The sequence below is a fragment of the Eleginops maclovinus genome, chromosome 16 (genome assembly GCF_036324505.1).
Source record: "Eleginops maclovinus isolate JMC-PN-2008 ecotype Puerto Natales chromosome 16, JC_Emac_rtc_rv5, whole genome shotgun sequence".
Taxonomy (NCBI): domain Eukaryota; kingdom Metazoa; phylum Chordata; class Actinopteri; order Perciformes; family Eleginopidae; genus Eleginops; species Eleginops maclovinus.
In genome coordinates, this window is record NC_086364.1 from 8964090 (window position 1) to 8984006 (window position 19917).

At 41.7% G+C, this 19917-nt stretch overlaps 1 protein-coding gene across 1 annotated transcript; it reads left to right on the forward strand.

Moving 5' to 3' along the window:
- The first annotated feature begins 142 nt into the window (after positions 1–142).
- On the forward strand, positions 143–11086 carry stk17al (serine/threonine kinase 17a like). The gene is made up of 7 exons (XM_063903826.1): positions 143–471; positions 3653–3865; positions 7108–7252; positions 7954–8080; positions 8187–8235; positions 8539–8718; positions 9432–11086. The coding sequence occupies exons 1-7, from the start codon at positions 359–361 to the stop codon at positions 9721–9723; spliced, it is 1119 nt and encodes a 372-aa protein (XP_063759896.1). The 5' UTR covers positions 143–358; the 3' UTR covers positions 9724–11086.
- The last annotated feature ends 8831 nt before the right edge of the window (positions 11087–19917 follow it).

Here is a 19917-nt window from a genome sequence, read left to right on the forward strand (position 1 = left end):
CACCGATAAACTCCAGCCACTTTAACGCACCACTTGCCAGCTGACTTGCACCTCCTCTCCGGCGCGCTCATTGGCTCTTCACTGCGGAGCGTCGTTGCAGGGGCGGGCCCTGAGCAGGAGTTTATTGTCAGGAATGTGTAGTAGCACTCAAAGTAATTTACCACACCGACTGTGCTGCACACTCCCGCAGGGCATCCTCCTCTTGTTTGGGACGCGCGCACTGGATTATCTCCCGGTGGTTTGACACAGCCGCTGTTGGCTCTAATCGAGCCCTTTATCATGCGAGTTTTCACTTGAGAAAATACTTTGTTGTGTTATTTCGCTGGAAGAAGATTGTTTCAGTTCACGCGCGACGTCAATGCTAGAATCAGCGAAGATGAGCAAAAACGGAATGTTGACAAAAATCCTTTCGAGGATAAGAACTGACCCGTTCTCAGCCAATTACGAGCTGGTCGGCAAGGAACTGGGCAGGTGAGTCTCTTTGTTCATTCCCGGCATGCATTGGTGGAAATAAATAAAGCTGTGTACTAACTTTGCTCATGTGCTGGCAGAATGGAATTTGTGACAATATCTGGAGTTTGTGTCATTCCTGTTATTAGATGTGCTCATGCAATGGTAAGAGTGTTAATTGGACATTTCCAATCATGCATTCTTTCCCGGGGAAAGGCTCAGATGGCACTTTGGCACGCGTAATGGTAATGTGTTTCTGTGCGAGTAAAGGAATATTTTTTAATATAATTTAGATGAATAGATACTCCATATATCGTTCTTATGTCTATCATCTAGGTAGTGACAGCATATTTGACAGATCGAGTATTACAAATGTATCTAAGCTGTGTTATAGTTGATCTCTGCACACTTATGTGGTCTATTACTGTATATCCCGTGTAGTGTATGAGGTGGTCAAAATGTGAACTTCCCTTACATGCCTTGAGTTGAATTTCAGTTTGGAGTCCTATCTTTAATGTATCACATAGCGTCAACAGAGGTAAAGGGACAAAACATTCAACAATTTAAATAACAGCAAACTCATAGTTAGCTACCCTTACATCTTTGAGTAATTTTATATGCATTTTTTAATGTGCATCAGAACCCTTGCACTTCTTTCATGTCACATACTATTTTTTTTCAGGCTGTCTTGCATCCCAAACTTTTTTTTATCCCTCCTAAGCCAAGTTCATTTTATGGGTCACACTCACTGATGTGCACATTCCAGCAGTAGCCTATTTAAGCGGGGATTCCCCAATGAGCCAGACAATAATGACTTTCCTCAAAAAGCCTTCACAATTAACACCAGGATCTGCAGTTGAGCCCTTGGGTTTCACTTAACCTCGACAGCTGTTTGATTGCACTCTGTGCTAAATGTGCATCTGTATCCATAACTCTTATGTTCCCTGCAAGGTAGTTTGCTCCTTTGCAGAAAGTGATGGGACAGCCTAAATAAAAGAGTCAGTTGGTAGCAGCCAGCTTTCCTTGTCAGACACCATGGGACATCCTGGGACAGCAGCCAGGTCCTGTGGGGGGTGAGAGGGGCTCTATATGCCCCCTCTCCCTCTTTTCACCCTCATACCTCAACTGTTCATCCTGTTTCCTTCTTCTTCCCAGGATTCCAACTTAACAACATCCTGAGAACAGGCCTCATAATCGGATTAAGTGCAGGAATGTATTCTGGCAGATCAGCTATGTAGTGCGTACATTAGGGGGGATGTTGACCATATTAGAAGCAGGAGGTGCCTTAGTTAAATTCTTCCGCAAATGCAATTAAACTCATTGCCCTTATTTTCAAATCGTTTTCATCATGAAGCTTTACATCATGAGTCCCCTGCAGAAATGTGCACAAAACAACTCAGAAAGACGAGCTCATGTTGTGTGCTTGTCTGGGAAAAAAGCAAATGCGAGCTGTCATTTCTCCTCGCACTTCAGACATGAGTCAGTTTCCTGCTGGGGTTAGACAAACGCAGACTCCACAGGAAACTGACTTCTCAATCAAATTATCACCATCTCCAGTACTGGGGTAGTTTGGTGTGTCACGATTGATAAAGGACAGGTTTCAGACCTGCATATGAGCAGTTTGATCTGCATAGTCGTCATTGTGGATCCAGGTAGGATTTTTTAGATAGTCAGTTTCACAGCCAACTGGGTATTTTTATAGGAAAATAAAAGATCTATGATGTTAGTGTTGTAGCAGAGTTTGAACATAGCGGAAGGAAGATGGCCATTTTTGGTAACCTCTGACCTGTTGTCATCCTTTTAAAAGGCCTCCCGTTGCTCTTTTCCGTGGCCAGCGATCATTCCTTTTCACACCATATGTAGTTCCCACCCCACAGAGAGCTGCTCTGAACTAGGCTAATTAAGGATGAAAAGGCTCTGACGTGCTTTGCCTTTTCACTCTGAACAATGAGTCGTCACCATTCTGTGAGACTAGGAGGGGAGAGCAGAAGGAACAGGCCTTGCTGTAGCCAAAACAGAACCAGTCTCTGGCCAGAACAGTTGCTGTTTTTGGTCCCGGCACAGTGGGCTTGGAGTAACGCTGTGTGGGAAAATGACAGGCACCATGCTGACTGGACCTTTCTGACTTCATTTACATTCTGCCCAGCTCACAGTCATCTTTTCCAAACACCATTGCAGCGGATCTCTATTGTGCAGCTCATTAAAACATTGAGATGTTATTAGGACATAGATGCAGAAGCTACGTTTTAGCATGCTGCTCAGGCTCTAACCTGACTGTAACAGCAGTGACCCCCTTCCTGACCGCGGTCTGGTGGGTGGTCCTGCTCCCTGCGCTGTTGAATCAGCCGACTGGTCTGCTTTTGTATGATTGTCAAAGGGGACGCAGGCTCTGTCCGAGTGTCTGGGCGGAGGTGTCAACACAATCCCATTTATCCCAGCTGCTGTCAGCTGTGAAGAAAGGGAAGTAAACAAGCCTCATTATCAGCCTGGGAGGCACGGCTGGTGATTCTGTTCGCCTCGAAACCAATGAGCAATTCTGCACCCATCGGACATCCTCCCCACACCCACCGCTGACCCTTAACACCTCCTATGAATCCATCAATGTATATGCTGCGAAAAGAATGGTAGTCATGAGGTTGTTCTTCCTTAATCTCGTGTTTTACCAGGAACATCCAGCAACTGAGCCGTTGCATGTCTTTGTTTTTGCTTGACCTTACCCTTATCATGTCCCTGCCCACTATTTAGCAGCCCTTGCCAAAACTGTCAACCTTGTCTGCCCCCTGTCAGAACCCCCTGAAGGCTAGAGGAAAAGGAGGAGAATAGGGGAAATCTCTAATGAAGGTTTTATGATGCCGCCTTCTGTATTTTCAAATGATGCAGATTAACCTTCTTATCTCTAAACTGTTCTTTAACCTCGCCTACAGTGCTGCACTCGTGGCCTGTTGGCGGGCCGTTCCACATGCCTTGCACTGTAATCTAGGTTTTACCTCATAGCACTTTAACTGTCATGAGTTTGTGCAGTAATTTTAGCCTTCCATTCGCTGCATTTGCCTAAATTTAATCTGTTGGTCGCATTGGCTACTTGGATGCAGAACAGAACCAGCGCAAAAACCAAATATACTTGCAAGCCAATAATGTGGTTGTGATTACTCTGTCTCCTCACTAATCACTCTCCGCTCTCTCCCCTCTTTTTGTGTCCCAGGGGAAAGTTTGCGGTGGTAAAAAAGTGCATCGAGAAGGCAACGGGGAGGCAGTGCGCTGCCAAGTTCCTGCGAAAACGACGGAAGGGCCAGGACTGCCGCATGGACATCTTAAACGAGATCGCCGTGCTGGAGTCGGCCAAGGCTAACCCCTACGTGGTGGCGCTGTATGAGGTCTACGAAACCAACAACGAAATCATCCTCGTTCTGGAGTGGTAAGACAATATAGTACACATTACAGAAACAGCACAAGGTCAAGGAATAAATAAGACCTCCCATTTTAACGCCTTGTCTGTCACTTTTTGCTTTTTCCTCCACCACTGATCTGAGAAGTGATGGCTGTGATTTTAAATGGCCTTTTAAACTTTCCTCACTTGTCGTTGTTTGAGCGGAAAGCTGAAAGCTGCGGGTAAAATAATTAGGCCCTCAATCATTATGCATATGAAAATCCTTTAATCAAAACTTCCCAAACGGGCTCCAAGAAAACTCCCTTACATATATATTCAGTTTTACTTACACTAAGAAGCAACAAGCAAGTTTTTTTAAGGTTGAAAAAACAGCACAACAAATCATTCATTTACGTCAAGCAACATCCGGTGTCGTGCATAACAAGAATGAGACTGCTTTGTTGTGTTCTTGTGAATTATTGTGCTATACGTCTCATCTGTGAAAAAATACTTCCTGGCTTGAGTTATGTGCTGGTTTCTGAGAGCACAGCTGCATGTCACTAAAGACTTTCTCACCTCAAAAAAAAAAAAAAAAGTCCACATGTGTGAAATACATAGCACTATTGCGACAAGAACCCAGCCTTAAATGGAAATTCTCTCTGTCTGTGGTTAGCTGCTTGTCTCATCATAGCCCTGACACCTCAGCTTCTTGTTATGGGAAATGGCTGTGAGGAACCATAACTTTAAATACTTATGTGGCACTGTTAAACAAAAAAAAATACTGAACGAGTGAGTTACACTCCACTGTGAGAACACGTTACTCTCAATAGTCAACATGAAGGTGAGGTGTGCAGCTGAGAGGAGCTGCTGGTTCAACGACCCAGCAAGGTCATCCCAGCCGTCTGGCTCTGGTCTGTTGTGGTTAGGTGTTAAATGACATGGTGCATATCCACTAAGTGTTCTCTGACTGCTCTAATGACGACCTCTAATTAGTATCTGCAAAGGACACTTAGCATCTTAATTACCTTGTGCGCCTCATTACAGGGAGATAACACGGGGCAATTATGCTTGAACCACGTTCCTCTGACCCTGCTCCTGAACTGCCGGCTGCTCGGGCAGGAAGCCCTCCCTTCCCCAGTCCGCAGTAGTCCCAGACATGGAATGCCTCCACAGAACAAAAGTCTCTCTGTAGGGGGGGTGTTTGACCTCTGACTGAAGTGTGAAAAGGGAAGTAGCACCACAGTTCACCCCTGCATGCCCGCAGAGAAAACATAGCAGGGGGTCGGTCGACAGAGGTCCACAGTTCCTCTCGGCTTCCAAATGGTGCTGCGCGGGGAGCATAAGATCAAGTGGCCTGCACATGCACAATATTTTATCACTTAAAAATCTCAGATTTTAAATGTCAGCTCATGCTTTCACAGCTACAAAGCTGCAAGAGCACTCCGAGTGAGACCGTTGGCCACCAAAAAAGCTGCATCTTCAAACTGTCTGACCTCAGCATAGGTTTCAAGAATTGTGAACCATTTTCCATTTCCTGTGGGTTTATGTGTAAGCATTAAGCAAGGCTCCCAATAGTACCACACGCCTCCACACTGGTAAAGAAGTTTCGGGTGCACACAGTTTTTGTATTCACAACCACATCCTTTATGTCAGAGAAATGGAGGCAAGAAGTTTAATTGTAATCATCTTTGAAATCTCCGGCATATGTCATTACCACAGAAACCCCCCAGCATAATGACTTTTAAAGATGGTTAATTTAAATGAAAAACAAGCGTTACTTTCTGGTACAGAGTAGCTATGCTTGCCGGATAATTCATCCCTGTGACTATTCTCGCAGACGCAAGTAATGAACCTTTATCATCTCTAAAAAATGCAGCCCTAAATGTCTTTTAAAGTGAACTGCCAGAAGGTGTGCACTGTTATTAATTTAAACAAGACGATGTAAGATTTAAAATCCTCTCCGGCGCTCTGCTGACAGCTTAATGTAGCTGCTGAAACACTTTGTCATGTCAAGTATTTAACTGTTCAGACAGGTACGGTAAAAGTTCAAGTCCAGGTGAAGTCGACAGATTCCAATTCATTTTCAATGTCACACCAAGAGGCATGAAGTTTTTCAACAAAGTCAAAATTGTCCGTCAAACCCTACTCCCGTGTCTTTCATTTCCTCTCTCGAATAAAAAAACACTTACACCAGACATGCTTTCATTTAATATACACGTGCACATGAATGTAAACAGATTAAGTGCAGTTTCATTCCAAGTCTCCACATGCTCTCATGTTTTCAACAAGCGGGGTATGTGGCAGGTCAAGTATTTGGCGCTGGTAGCAAAACAAAAAAGAAAAGACCAAAGACGGATATCCTCAAAATCCTCTCAAACATGGGTGCTATTTTCACAGCTGAGGATAATAAAGAGTTCAGGGATGGAAATTTAACAGGGGATTGGAGGCAGCGCTGGTTATGTAACAGTTATGCTTAGGGCCAGGTCGCAAAATAAAATGCATACCTGCCATTTTAATCCCCTGCAGATGGCTTTAATTATTTTAGGTGAGATGCTTCAGGCATTGATCTGATTGATGGAGCATCCTTCGTAAATCAACCATGTCTCAACTTTATTTAACGTTGTTACAGAACTGAGCAAGTCCAGACCAGATCTCACTTTTCCATATATAACAAAATTCGTAAAAGAGTTTAATCCCTGAACTGTAAGTTGTTTTGACCCAACAAGCAACCAGCTGAGGCCCATATCCAGATACCAAATTGACACTAACTTCCTGCAGCCTTCTCTGAATAATCTATGTAAAATGTGAAGGCTTTGATGAGGTCCATAGTGTTTGCCTCTTTGTCCCCTTTGTTGATTCAGTAAGTGAACCTGCAGGCTGTATAAGGCCTTATCTGAACCATGCTGTGAGCTTATATGCCCATGCTTATCTCAGTAATAGTCCTGGGAATGGGAAAGTACATGCAGAGACAGGAACCTAAAACGATATTGATTAATGTTGGAGTCACATGCTGTCTGTAGATGTGGATAGACTTTGGTATTCCAAGCCAAAGTACACTTACGGGTGTTTCGTAATTTTTTTGCAAAGAAATGAAAAATGGCTCAAATTTAAAGTGAAAGGAAGGGATGTATTTGTGCATTTTTAAGGCTTAATTTATTATGGCAAGTTGAAGTGAATAATAAAAAATTGAAATATAATCCAAACTAAACTCCCCTGGGTGGCTGCACAGTTCTTTTTCATTGTATCCTTGATTTGTTTTCTCAGTTTTCCTTCCTGTGCTTGCCTTCCAGCGCCGCCGGTGGTGAAATCTTTAACCAATGTGTTGCCGATAACGACGACGCCTTCACGGAGAACGATGTGATCCGGCTGGCCAAGCAGATCCTGACTGGAGTGGCCTTCCTGCATCGGAACAATTTGGTGCATCTGGATCTGAAGGTAAGCATACTGAAAGATTATATAACTATATAGGACAGTATATTCCCTCGGGGGTCAGGCCGAGGGAGATATCATTTCTATTATGCAACCGCAGCTCATTCAGGGAGTCACGACCCTGTTCCCACGAGGAATCACACCCTAGGATTGAGCGCTCATGTTGTCCTTAATGGCCCCTGAGGTAACAAGGCAGTTATCATTGAGGTTTTCTTTCTACCTACACATCTGATAGATTACCCAAGTATCTTATTTCTTATAACATATGTTATATAACTATTTTTAAGAGGAATAGCTGGGTCGGACCCAGAATTAAAATTACGAGCTGAAAGATATCTGTATTGTGCACTTTGGCGGCCCCTTGGCAATTTTTTTCCAGGTTTTTTTGGAATCTTACTTCCCTTAGTGGGTCGCAGCCTCAATCAAGATTGTGTTACCTCAATTGGCAACAGAGTGGGACCTTTTCTTAAATAAAAATCTTTGAGATCCTTTCTTTCAGTTTACAGTATATCCTTCTTGTTTTTGATTGGCTTATGATCCCATCGATGTAGCCACACACTTACTGATGTGCCAGACCCCAAATCCTACTAGAACCAGTTACCTTAACTGCTTTGACTCGTTCACCCTGCCATATCATCAATGACCTCTGATGTCAGACCACAGGCTTCTTCAGTAACCATTATGTAATCTTTGTGTGCCCTCTGCAGCCCCAGAACATCTTGCTGACCTGTGCCAGACCTCTGGGGGACATTCGCATTGTGGACTTTGGCTTGTCTAGACGCATGGACAAAATCACAGAAGTCCGGGAGATCCTGGGTACGCCCGAGTATGTTGGTGAGTCCTGCTTTAAGCCCCTTTTAAAAATACCCAGAATCACCTGGGTCTTTTCAAAGTGAGGCGATTTATCATTACTAATTGGGGCCATGTGTTTTTGTTGCAGCACCAGAGATCCTGAGCTTTGAACCCATTAGCACTGGGACTGACATGTGGTAAGTGTGCTACTGTCGTTCATTTAAGCATTGAAGTGCAGATCTCATCAAGTCCGTTTTACTTTTGAGGGGATTAAGACATATTCAGGACGGTGACATCATCTGCATGACATGCCAAAGACAAGTCTAGACCTTTGACCACAACATCATCTTTGCTCCATACTTACTTATGATTTACCGAAGCACAGAGGAAGACAGCCAAACATGTTTTTTTTACAGTATATCGCAAAACAGTTTATGTAGCCATCCTACATGACAAATTGCCTCATAACCTCCTTCCTTTTCTTCCTCCCTCTCTGCTAGGAGTATCGGGGTCCTGACCTATGTCATGTTGACGGGCGAGTCCCCTTTTTTGGGTGAAAAAAAGCAGGAGACATTCCTCAACATCTCCCAAGTCAACGTTGATTACTCACAGGACACGTTTGATGGGATCTCGTCCCAAGCGGTTGACTTCATCAAGTCCTTATTAGTTAAAAACCCAAGGTGAGTTGAGTTGAGAGATGTTCTGAGTGGCTAAACCACTGAAAGTTTCCATCAGCTTTCTTTGATCTGACTAACACACCAAACCTCTGAGTCAAGTTCACAGCAGCACGGAAGTACATCCGCATGCATCTGAATGAATGTATGTGGTAACAAGATTTGTGTCACTTTGGTGATAAATCATTTCCTTTTTGCAAAACTGACCTCATTTTAAGTTTTTATGTCACAATAACCGCAAATGCATCATCTTTGTGTGTCACCCCGTTGAAAATGAAAAGTTTAATTTCAAGTAAAGCTTTGTAACTTTATTTCTGCTGAACTTAACTCTAATTTTAATTCTGATGGAGAGCTCAAACACTGAGTCTATACTTAATCACCACAATATGTTGATGAAAAGTAGCAGCAGCCTCTGTCTCACATCCAGAACCATAATCTCCAGTCAGTATCGTTCAACTCCAGCGGATTACTAGTAGCATTGGAAAAAGTGAGAGATTCTTCAGTGTTTGAGTAATCGGTGAGAGATGGCTGGAAAATATCTTGAGTGCAAAAAGTGCTTTTCTTTGTGGTTTTCCAAACCAAATTTTGCAAAAAAAAATATGGCCGACATCTGCAAGAGAACAAATTGAGTGAGTCGGAAGATCCAGGCGATCCATCGGTTATGTAAACTACTCGGGAATTTCCACTCATCCGCAGTGTTTTTGTGTTTGTGTGTGCAGGAAGAGAGCCACAGCGGAAGAATGCCTCAACCACCCCTGGCTGAACTCGCTCCCCCATCCCCATTCCCACCCGCACCTCCACGCCAGATCGGCCTCCTCTCTGGACGAACCAGAGACGAGCCAGTCGGAGTCGGAGCCCGAGAGCCCGGCTTCCTCTCCCGAGCTGGACTTGATCGATTCATACCTCGTGTGCCCAGGTCAGGGTGGGCTCAAGGCGGGCCGCGACGCCTTCTCCTTCAGCGAGCCCCCCTTTCCATCGCTGCCTGAGATAAAGCAGGAGCTGATCTGCTGAATGACGTTTCGCAGGTGGCGAGAGACTGAGGGACTTCAAACTCCGCAGGGCAGACGCTGAAAGCCAGTGAGCCTGCAGCTTCTTGGTCCTGATCTGACTTGGGGCCATGCTATATGGATGCTGTAAGCCTGCTTGTACTGCTGTGAGCTGGGTTGTGTGTGTAGTTTAATACCTCTGCATGTGTTTGAGTAATACACGCTTCCCCGTGCTGATTTATGATTGTACGGAAGGAATGTGATAGGAATAAAGATGCAGGAGCAAGGAGTGGGATAAGACACATGAGGATTTTGTGTCAGAACTGCACTGCTGCCTTTAAAGTGACAGGGCGCAGCTTATCACTGTGGCTACTTCACCCCTGCACGCACACTGGCTTCTCTTTTTGCCCAATTAGCCTTTTGAACTGGGTTACCGAGGACAGGCATCCTTGGGAAATGACTTCACTCACTGTGTGCTCTCATCAGAACAGTATGTACCTTCTGGATGAGTTTTGCTGAAGGAAGTAAAAAGGTTTTGACAGAGATTTACTTCACAAAGGTATTAAAGCACAGCACAAACGATGAAGCCAGACTGTTCCACTGTTGTATATGTTTATTTATGTGTGTTCGTTGTTCCACTTCACCCCCTTGAATACAAAAAGCCACGTCAATGCCTGAGTTTAGGATCAAATAGTAGCTTCTTTTTTTTTTTTAAGGACAATCTGAAGCACTTTTTATTTTGTTATTAGAGTTCAATGTTGTATTAAGCAACCAAAGTCACCTGTCACAATGTACTGTATATTTTCACCATACTCAAACACCCACTGGTTTTGTCACATTATCTTTATTCACAAAGTGCCACTTTTTCTCAACCTCACTTCTGTGTAAACATTACAGTTTTATTTTATTTGGTTTGGTTACCTAAGTTGCACATATTTGTTTTTGTACTTAACTGCGAGGTAGACACAGGATTTCAGGCTCTTAATATATTGTTTAGACATCAGTCTTGGAAAGAGGGAATGGCAGGGGTAAAAAGCAACAGTTAATAAATATAACTGATGAACAACTCAAGATATAAATAAGTGACATTTGCCTTCAGATGCTCGGGAGTGGAGAAATTGGGAAGAATTTCTCCAAAAAGTACTGAAATACATATTGTGAGTTAGTATTAAGTTTAATCTGTAAAATAACTGGGTTTTTTTGGTTTTTTTTACCAGTGTTTGAATGTTAACATCATATTGTTTTATTTAGTATATGTCAACTTTTACTTATTCTTATTGTTTCTGCTCATGAATTTCAGGCAGGTTTGCACTTGTCCTTGTGGACGCTATGTCAAAATGAATAAATGCTGATGGCATGCATTGCAAAATGTAACACAGAAAAACACAGGTGCATTTTGTATCAGATTCCCTCTTGTATGTGATTGTTTTTTAAATTGAAATGTTACATTAGGCTGCAGCATTACTTTCTTTTAATTTAATTAAGTGTGTTGAATCTAACAGGAAAAGTATTCCAGATTTTGGCGTATTCATTTAACAGAATCCAGGTTGGTTTTTAATTGATATCTTTGCAAGTGAATAGCTTGCACGTAAAATAACAAAAACACCAAATAACTATTTGAATGGTTAGCCATTTTTGCCATACTGGCATGTCCCATAGAGATGCAATGCTTGTTAAACTCTTGGTTTACAATGAAATATCTATAACATTTTTAGACACTAACATCACCAGTCAGTGAAAACAATCAAATCTATCTAGGCATCTTGCATGGTCTACATGCAGTTTCAAAGCTGTTATCGACACTCGTCTTGCTCAGTCCTGCTTAGGCAGGGAATTAGGCAAAATCCATAAATGCACTTAACAGAATAAAATGTGTATGTTACTAAGGAATCACCCATCAATACATTTTCAAACTCAAAGGAAAAATTGCTCAATATACATTTGTTTTTCATCCAAAACGAGAAAGATTGTAGTGTTGAATAAGAACGTCCACAACGATACAATATCTGAACACGGTTCTGATTGATTTTATACTTCTGGCCTCAAGCATTAGCACAACTAACATTATCAGTGGATGTTTAATAGCTTACAATGTCCATTCACACTTTAGTCGTGCTCAAAGGCATAAAACAAAGCGTAGAGAACTGAGTATACTGTAGGATATTGGTTGCCAACTTTCTTGACCTTTAATCTTTGAAAGTACCTACCAGCAACCTCTCACCATGGTGCATACATTCCTGACTGCCTAGTCCTATACTAATACACTCACACTGTTTTAATTGGATCGTTTTTAGAGATTTTTCTAAATAGTGGTGTATAAACTAGTGTATCATTATAAAAAGCATCGAGAGACAATTCAGACTTGCTTATTGTGTAACTTCTTGTATTATCTTATCCACCACATAACTATCCATCAATCAAGCCACCATTATCCCATTATATTGCTGATGAAAAAAATTAGGTTTAAATGTTTGTCTGGTGTTGATAGTGTACCTGTGTGTGTATTCCGGAGTAAAAGCAGACCCCATACCACAAAAGATTACTGGTGTTTGGACCAGATGATGTGTGGAGCATCTGCTTTTCCTCTCAGCATTTCTATTTAGAGAAACCGAGTATCATAAAGAAAATAAAAGACCTCTCTCGGGCAAGTCCTCCATAAATATCCAGCAGACTCTCTGAACAGGAAATGCCAGTATCCTGTGAAGAGGAACACAGGGTAATGCTTTCCACTGTAGTTGAGTGTCTTTCCCTCATGCACACACTCAGGATTGTTTACTCGTGTCAGGTTGGACAACATCCCTGCCCGCCAATATCCTGAATTCTTGCTTTAATGTGCACTTCCTCTCGGGGTCGGCACTGAGCCAGCTGAGGAGAAAGCATGGCTCCCTGCAGGGTCCTGCTCCGGTGGCTCTTGTCCGTACTGACCACTTCCCCTAAAGAAAATCCTGCTGCTGCATGGAGTGAGGAATGCCAGAAATGTTCAGAGCTGGCCTCCTTCCTTTTTCTCAACCCCGTCCTTTAAGCCTCTCTTACCTCCTTATGTTTTTTTCCTCAGTGGGAGGTAGGATAGTTTCCACACACACACAAACATATGCAGTTATTGAAGTGGTTGATAAGTGTCTGTTTCTCAGAAGAACTCTCAAGATCAGTTGATGTGACTTTGATATTTAAGGTGACCATTAGTGGATGATTTAAGACAGATGTGGGGCCGTTTGTAAAAGAGCACTTGGCTCCTTCAGATCCAAACAAATAGAAAAGGCAATCAAAAACATTACTGTGACATCCAGATAACCTGCTCTCAACAATCCATGTGGATTGAAACGTAATGGTTTTTTAAGGTTATCAGGCAAGGAATCCTGCTTTAAAACACCCAAGTGAGACAGATTATTTTGTTAAATCCATTTGTCTCTCTTGAAACAATGTAAAAACAGTCAAAACAGATAACATGAATATAAGATAATACTGAATTTTCTTGTACTATGTGAAAACTGCTCCCACATCTGCTGGGCTGAAATATGTTTTTGCTGTCGGCACTCTGCAGGCGTTTCATCTCATCCTAAGCAGCCACAGAAAGGTCTTTCAGCCCCTCCAGCCATGACACATTGATCCCTGGAGGTTAGGGAAAATATTGGAGCTAGGATTTTAAAATGAAACCTCTCGGGAAGCTGGAAGTGCTACATTCTACACTGTATAGGTTGAAACGCTCAGTTATATAACCAAGAACTGTGGCCTCTCCATCTGTGGATTAGGAACACGCTACAAACATGGTACTGGCAAATCCTGTCTATATAGTCTCACTTCCTACACAGGGATTCAAATATAATTAGAGAAGATACAGATAATGATCTATACAATATACGCAAGAAGCTTTTCAATCTTGACCTTTTCAGTCCATGTAACACTGGACTCATCAGAAGGATCGTGAGTCCTCACTTTCACGGTCTGTATTCATACTGCAAATCAAGATCAAGCCAACTTTGTGCCAACCAGTGGCGTCGTTAGGCCTGTTTTAAATATTCTTAAGCCCCTCTAAATAGTTTGGGGGGGCTTATATATATATATATATATTTTTTTTTTTTACAAAAAAATGCCGACGAATCCCCTAACAGTGCCTGTAAGCAGCTGCTCATGTGAAAGGTCCTTTAGTGCACTGCGTCGGCTGCACTCCTGGCTGTGTCAAACAATGGGTCAAAAAAGACTTCACAGTCTTGCGGTCATGTCAATTGAAAAAGCTGAGCTTCAGCATCTGAGTCATAACAGAGTGATAGATCGATTTGCTACCCTTAAAAACAGACGGCATTCCCCTTGATGCTTCCACCCGCCAAGGAACTTGCAATAGTAGTCATTTTTTTTCTTGCTAATGTTAATTGTGGTTGTACTGTTGTTGTACTGTATTAAAAAAACAGACTGATAATAAATACTAATAAATAACAACTAATAACTAATAAATAATTTCTTACCTTAAATGTAAGTGCATGTGATCACATGTTTATTTCCAATATTACAAGAGATCATCTGTAAGCTAGCTAGCTAAAGTAGCTAACCTAGACATTTCAAATATAGCCTACAGACAAAACCCTTACAATTATGAAACAGTCTAACCCTGCTAACTTCAATCCCAAATTTCCACAAGCACTCCGGGTCCCAGCTGCGAGTGTTGGTGAAGATTTTGTTGGTAAATATATTTCTTCATTGCACGTGTTTCGGCACAGTTATGTTTTTATTGGGAATCAACAACACTTTTTGCCTTGACATGAAAGATTGTCTTCACCCAGGGAAGACTAAGATCATCTTTACATCTAACGCACCACTGAGGGAGAGGCTCTTTATTACGGGCTTGCTGCCTCCCTGTCTTGGTCAGAGCTGGTGTACCAGTGGTTGTGAATACCGATTGGGAATCGCTGTTCTAGGCCAAGCAATGACCTGTTCCTATCACTAGTTAGATATAAATTAAATGTTCCCAGCTCCTCAGTTTTCCCTCACTGTCTCCTCTGTCATGTTTCTTCACTCTCCACGTCTTTCCTACTCTCATTATATCTAGCTCTCTTTCCGTGCACACGTTTTCTCAGAAGAAGTTTGCCTTGCACCTTAATACATTATGGGGAAATTCCTTTCTGCTCATGTTTCTGATTATACCGCAGATTACAGTGATGTCATAGAACTCCAGAAAGTGTCTCGTGTAGATTAGGCACAGCTACACATTACAGTTGTTCAGGTCAGGGATGTTTATCACACAATGTGTTGCTAATTGAATCATTTTGTTCATTTAGAAATCTGATTTTATATTAACATGTGCAGTCTGACCTCTCAGCCACTCCCTCCACATCATTTCACTCCTACTACATTCCAGTGTTGACCTTTAAAGATCCACATAAAGCCCACAATAAGTGCAAAACCATCTGCCCCTTGATGCTGATACATATTACTGTCTGGTTAAAGTGAACCTGTGGGTGAAAACAAGGAAAGATCCTCACAGTTACCTGGGATTTTGTATGTTAATCCTATAAATGCTGCAGTATAAAATAGAGATAAGAACCATGACAAATCAAAGCCTTGCTGAAGTTCTCCAAGTTCACTAACCGGATGTTTTCCAGGACAAACAATGGAGGATTTTTTTATTTCACGTGTCCCAGCAATTCTTGCAATATAAAAACAGAGCGAGGAGAGAATTTCCAGAAACACAACCGCTGGTCATATGTTTCTCATGGTGGTGCATTCATAGCAGCGAGGGAGGCAAATGCCTCTGGTTAAGCACAGCTATTTATTCTTTCCCTGGAAACAGCTGAAGGACAACAAAAGCCTTCTCAACAAAGAGTAGCACGACCTGATGCAGCTGCCTGTTTTCCTCTGTCTGTGGTGTTATCCTCCATCAACATGGGCTCACCACTGGCACACATATTGTTCTCAAAAAGCCACACAATAGGCTCACTCAGCTCAGACAGAACTTTTCAACTCAAAGGCTGCATAAGGAACCCAACCAAAACAAGACACTGCTAAGTTAATCCTAAAAAGGCTCAATTTAAATGTGGGTAAGCACATGGTAAGAAACAAAACACCGCCAGTTCTGTTGTTTTGATTTTCAGGACGCGGTGCACACCAATACCCTCTCACATGTACTTATATTGTAGTTTATACACTCGGCAAAGTAACCACAATGAACTCTGTCCGCTGACTCGTTGATAGCTTGGGAGGGAGTCCAGGTTTTCAGACTGACAGGAAACAGATTCTGGCGGTCTGGATCTTCTCGAGTGCTTGATTTTCAACCCACAGCGCTCTGCTCGTTTACTACAGTATTGATGTTATTTTGAGGACACACACATAGATTAAAAACAAAACAAACTCAACAGATAAGATAAGGTGATTTATTTTCGCCTTCATTGATTTCCTGTCTAACTGCTTTCAAAATCCATATTTGTTTGTGTTGTTGTTATGTTGCATTTAATGTTGAGCAACTTTCTGTCTTATTTCAGCATGAAGCTGAAAAATAAACTCATCAATTACAGCACATAGCATTTCACTCAAAACAAAAAGACATGGGATGAAAATTGCATGGGTCTAATTTTGTTCCCAGTATGACCCCTTTGACCTCTAATTCTACTTAAAACAAAATACACCTGAATATGATCGGTCACTAGCTGTGCAAGTGTTTATTTATTTATTCAAGCACTGGACAAAAAGACATTTTAGCACAATGAACGCGCTAGATGAAACTTTAGGTGACAACAAAAGTTAATACAATTCATCCTGAGGTGAACACCAATGTGTGTCCAATTGCATAAACCCCAAAATGTTAGAGATGAGGGGACGAGAGGAGGCAAACCGTTTACAAAAATAAGGCTTGGTGCTTAAACTTCAAATTTGATTAACAGTGTTAATCTGAACACATTTTTTAAGCCAGCCATTACTGGTTTTGAACAGTTTTGTTTTACGATGTTTTTCTAGCTTCTATTTATATTTTGCGATACAGCTACTGTCTTTTAAAGTTTAATTCATTTAATTAAATGTGTTTGGTTTGTATTGGCAATGCATTGTGCCACCTGATTTGTCAGTGTTAGGAGCTCTGTTGGTGGTACTAAAGATTTTGAGACGAAGAGAGAAGAAAACATGTTCTTCTCAGTGGAATTTGTTGCCTCCGGGAATATTTTCGAGGTTTTCCTGGAGCCGGGAACAGTTAATTAGTCAAGAAGTCAGCTGTCACATATTTTTTAGGTGATTTTCACTTGGCTTTTGTGCTATACAGCTCTCTTCCACAGAGGTCTGGGGATGTATGCATGTTTGTGGGCCTGCGTCAGTCATTGCTGTCAGATTTTCATATTGTGTTAAGCTTCCTGATGTAATCGGCCAAATCGGAGTGTGAAAAAAAAGCTGGGAAACAATAGCTGGGGGTCAGACAGGTCGTGAAAACCCGTTTGAAGAACAATGTTATCTGGAGACCCGGTAATAAAATCCCAGTGGTGTAAAAGGTACAAGCCCTTTGTAGCTTCCGCTCTCCCAGTTTCACCTGAGCCGTCTATTAGCCGAATGGACATGCTTGTCAGTCACGTCTGCATGAACAACTTTACCTTCTGGTCCTGTCAGCAATGATCATTCCTAATGTGGCAGCCTTTGGCATTCTGTCCTGACAACATTTCAGCCTTTGTTTCTTCTGGGTTGCAGATGAATGTCAAGAAGAATCAAATATCAGAGAGGACAGATTGGCTCAGACCTTTGAATACTGAAAGTCAAACAAACAGCACAGCATCCAGAAAGCCAGGCAGCTACTGGTGGTTGTTTAATATTTCACCTGATCAGAATAACAAACAGTGATTTTGGAGATGATGACTTTCCCGGCCGACTTCAGATTCAGAAGCACTCCTTTATTTGTTTTACCTGATACTCCAATAGTAAAATGCTTTTGTTTTCTTAGAGTAGAGGGGAAAGATAAAACCAGTGCGATGTCGGTGAGATTATGACCATCCTTGCCAAAGTTTGAGGAGGGTGCTAGATCCAGCAGCCATAACACCAGCTCTGACATATTTTGAAGCCCCCCTGCCATTTTATACACCATGAATCCTGAGTAAAATGTGTGTTGTTTGCTTAAACGAGAGGGGAATAACTAACACCAATGTGATTTAGGAGAGATTATGACCACCCTGGCCAAAAAACAGAAGAGGTGCCAAATGCGGCAGCCATAACACTAGCTATGCCAGGTTTAGAAAAGCCCCCTCTTTGGTCACAATGAAAATGTATTCCTGAAACTATTTCAATAATGGTCATGTGTGTGTTTGTGTATGTGAGATGTGAGACACTTAAAATAACATTTTGACGTGTTTTTTTGGAGAGGAGGAGTGAACATCAATATTATTTCACTTCTGCAGTGTGAGGTACCATTGAAAAGAAAAACATCCTTCCCATAAGAGATGTTTGTGTCATTATAGCAGGAAAAGGTCAAATGTATACACAAAATAGTTGTTTACTGATATATTTTTGGACTTAAATACATAACAGGGATTAATCTGGGTCCCTGTTTGCCATCGGTGTAGCTGTTTCTTACTGTTAAACAGCAAAACCATGTTTCCCAGTGGCTGGATGAAGAAACCAGTGAGGCCAGCAGCACTACAACAGCTGCAAAAGCATCTCTGTTATCCCAAAGACAAAACTACTCTTACCTTACAAGAAGCTCAACATTCCCACAGACAGTTTTCTGCCAAAGTAAAGTGCACCTAACATTTGTCTGGATAAAGGAGCAAAAATAATAAGCTAAGTCTCGTTGGGGTTCATGCTCTGAACGTAAAAGTCTCTGGAAGTGTAAACATAATTTGGGGTATTATGCTCTCTCTATCTCACCCTTGACTGTACATGACACAATGGGAAATATCAAATTAAATGAGCTGGTGTGAAAAAGATAAATAAAGTGGTCTGTTATTACTCTGGGCTGCTGTGGCTAATAGCAGCGACCCCCCTCAAAATAATACACAAATAGAGAACATGATGTTCCTCATCGCAGCCTAGCTGCTGGTTTCAGTGAAGCTACCCAGAGGAAAACAAAGTCATACATATTATTAATTGGACAGCTTGAACATTAAAGTGATCATCATGTATTATAATAATCCAATAATATAATATGAAATGGGACATTACACCTAATATGCAGTGTTGTAAAGTAACTAAGCACATTTAGTCTAGTACTGTATAATTTTGTGGTACTTGTATTTGACTTTTTAAAGGTTTTTTTTACCGTGTACTTCTACTCCACTACAATCCAGCGGTAAATTGTGTACTTTTACTCCACTACATTTATTTAATACCTTAAATTACTTTGCATATTTGGATTAATGATGTGAAATACACTGCCTGTGTATTTGTGTGATGTCTCATGCTCCTTGAACCACTCTTTCACAATTTGAGCCCGATGGATCCTGGCATTGTCATCTTGGAACATGCCCGTGACATCAGGGAAGAAAAAATCCATTGATGGAATAACCTGGTCATTCAGTATATTCAGGGAGTCAGCTGACCTCATTCTTTGGGCACATAACGTTGCTGAACCTAGACCAGACCAACTGCAGCAACCCCAGATCATAGCACTACCCTCCACAGGCTTGTGACCTTTTTTTTGGCCGGGCAGTGTATAATCAACTCTTAAATCAGACTTTAGTTCCACCTGGAGTAAATTCAGCAGCTATACCCTGCAGAATACAAAGTCATTAAAAGCTGCACCTTAAGCACCTTTGCATCAATGATCATAATGAAAAAACTAATGAGTACTTTTACACACTTTAAGTATATCTTGATGCTTAAACTTTTCTACTTTGACTTGAGTCACATATTGATTACTTTTTTGTAACAGAGTTCTCCCCACCTCTGCTAATAAGTATGATTACAATTATTATTCTTATACTCTTACTTAAAATGCATAACTTGATTTATGTAAAGGGGAATCCCTACACTCTTGTATTGCCACCCTTACTATAGGAGTACTTCTTCCACCACTACCTAATCATGAAAATTGAATACAACTCCTAACATGCAGAGGGGAAAAACACATCGTTTCTCATGGGCCACTGCAACTGCCCAACCTGTTCAATAGCACCACCATGAGGACAGGGGACGTATTGAAATCCTACTGCCAGTGAAGCCACCATGTCAGCAAGTAGGCGGTTGTTTCAGTTTCATCTGCAGTATTTTGCACAATATTAAAGTAGTTGTTATTTCTATTATTTAAAATTTTATTGGGAAA

What these genes read in the sequence shown, in the direction of transcription:
- stk17al (XM_063903826.1), top strand. Translation starts at nt 359, where the DNA reads ATGCTAGAATCAGCGAAGATGAGCAAAAACGGAATGTTGACAAAAATC. An exon ending in GTCGGCAAGGAACTGGGCAG is followed by an intron (nt 472 to 3,652) that starts GTGAGTCTCTTT and finishes TTTGTGTCCCAG; the next exon opens with GGGAAAGTTTGCGGTGGTAA. An exon ending in TTATTAGTTAAAAACCCAAG is followed by an intron (nt 8,719 to 9,431) that starts GTGAGTTGAGTT and finishes TTGTGTGTGCAG; the next exon opens with GAAGAGAGCCACAGCGGAAG.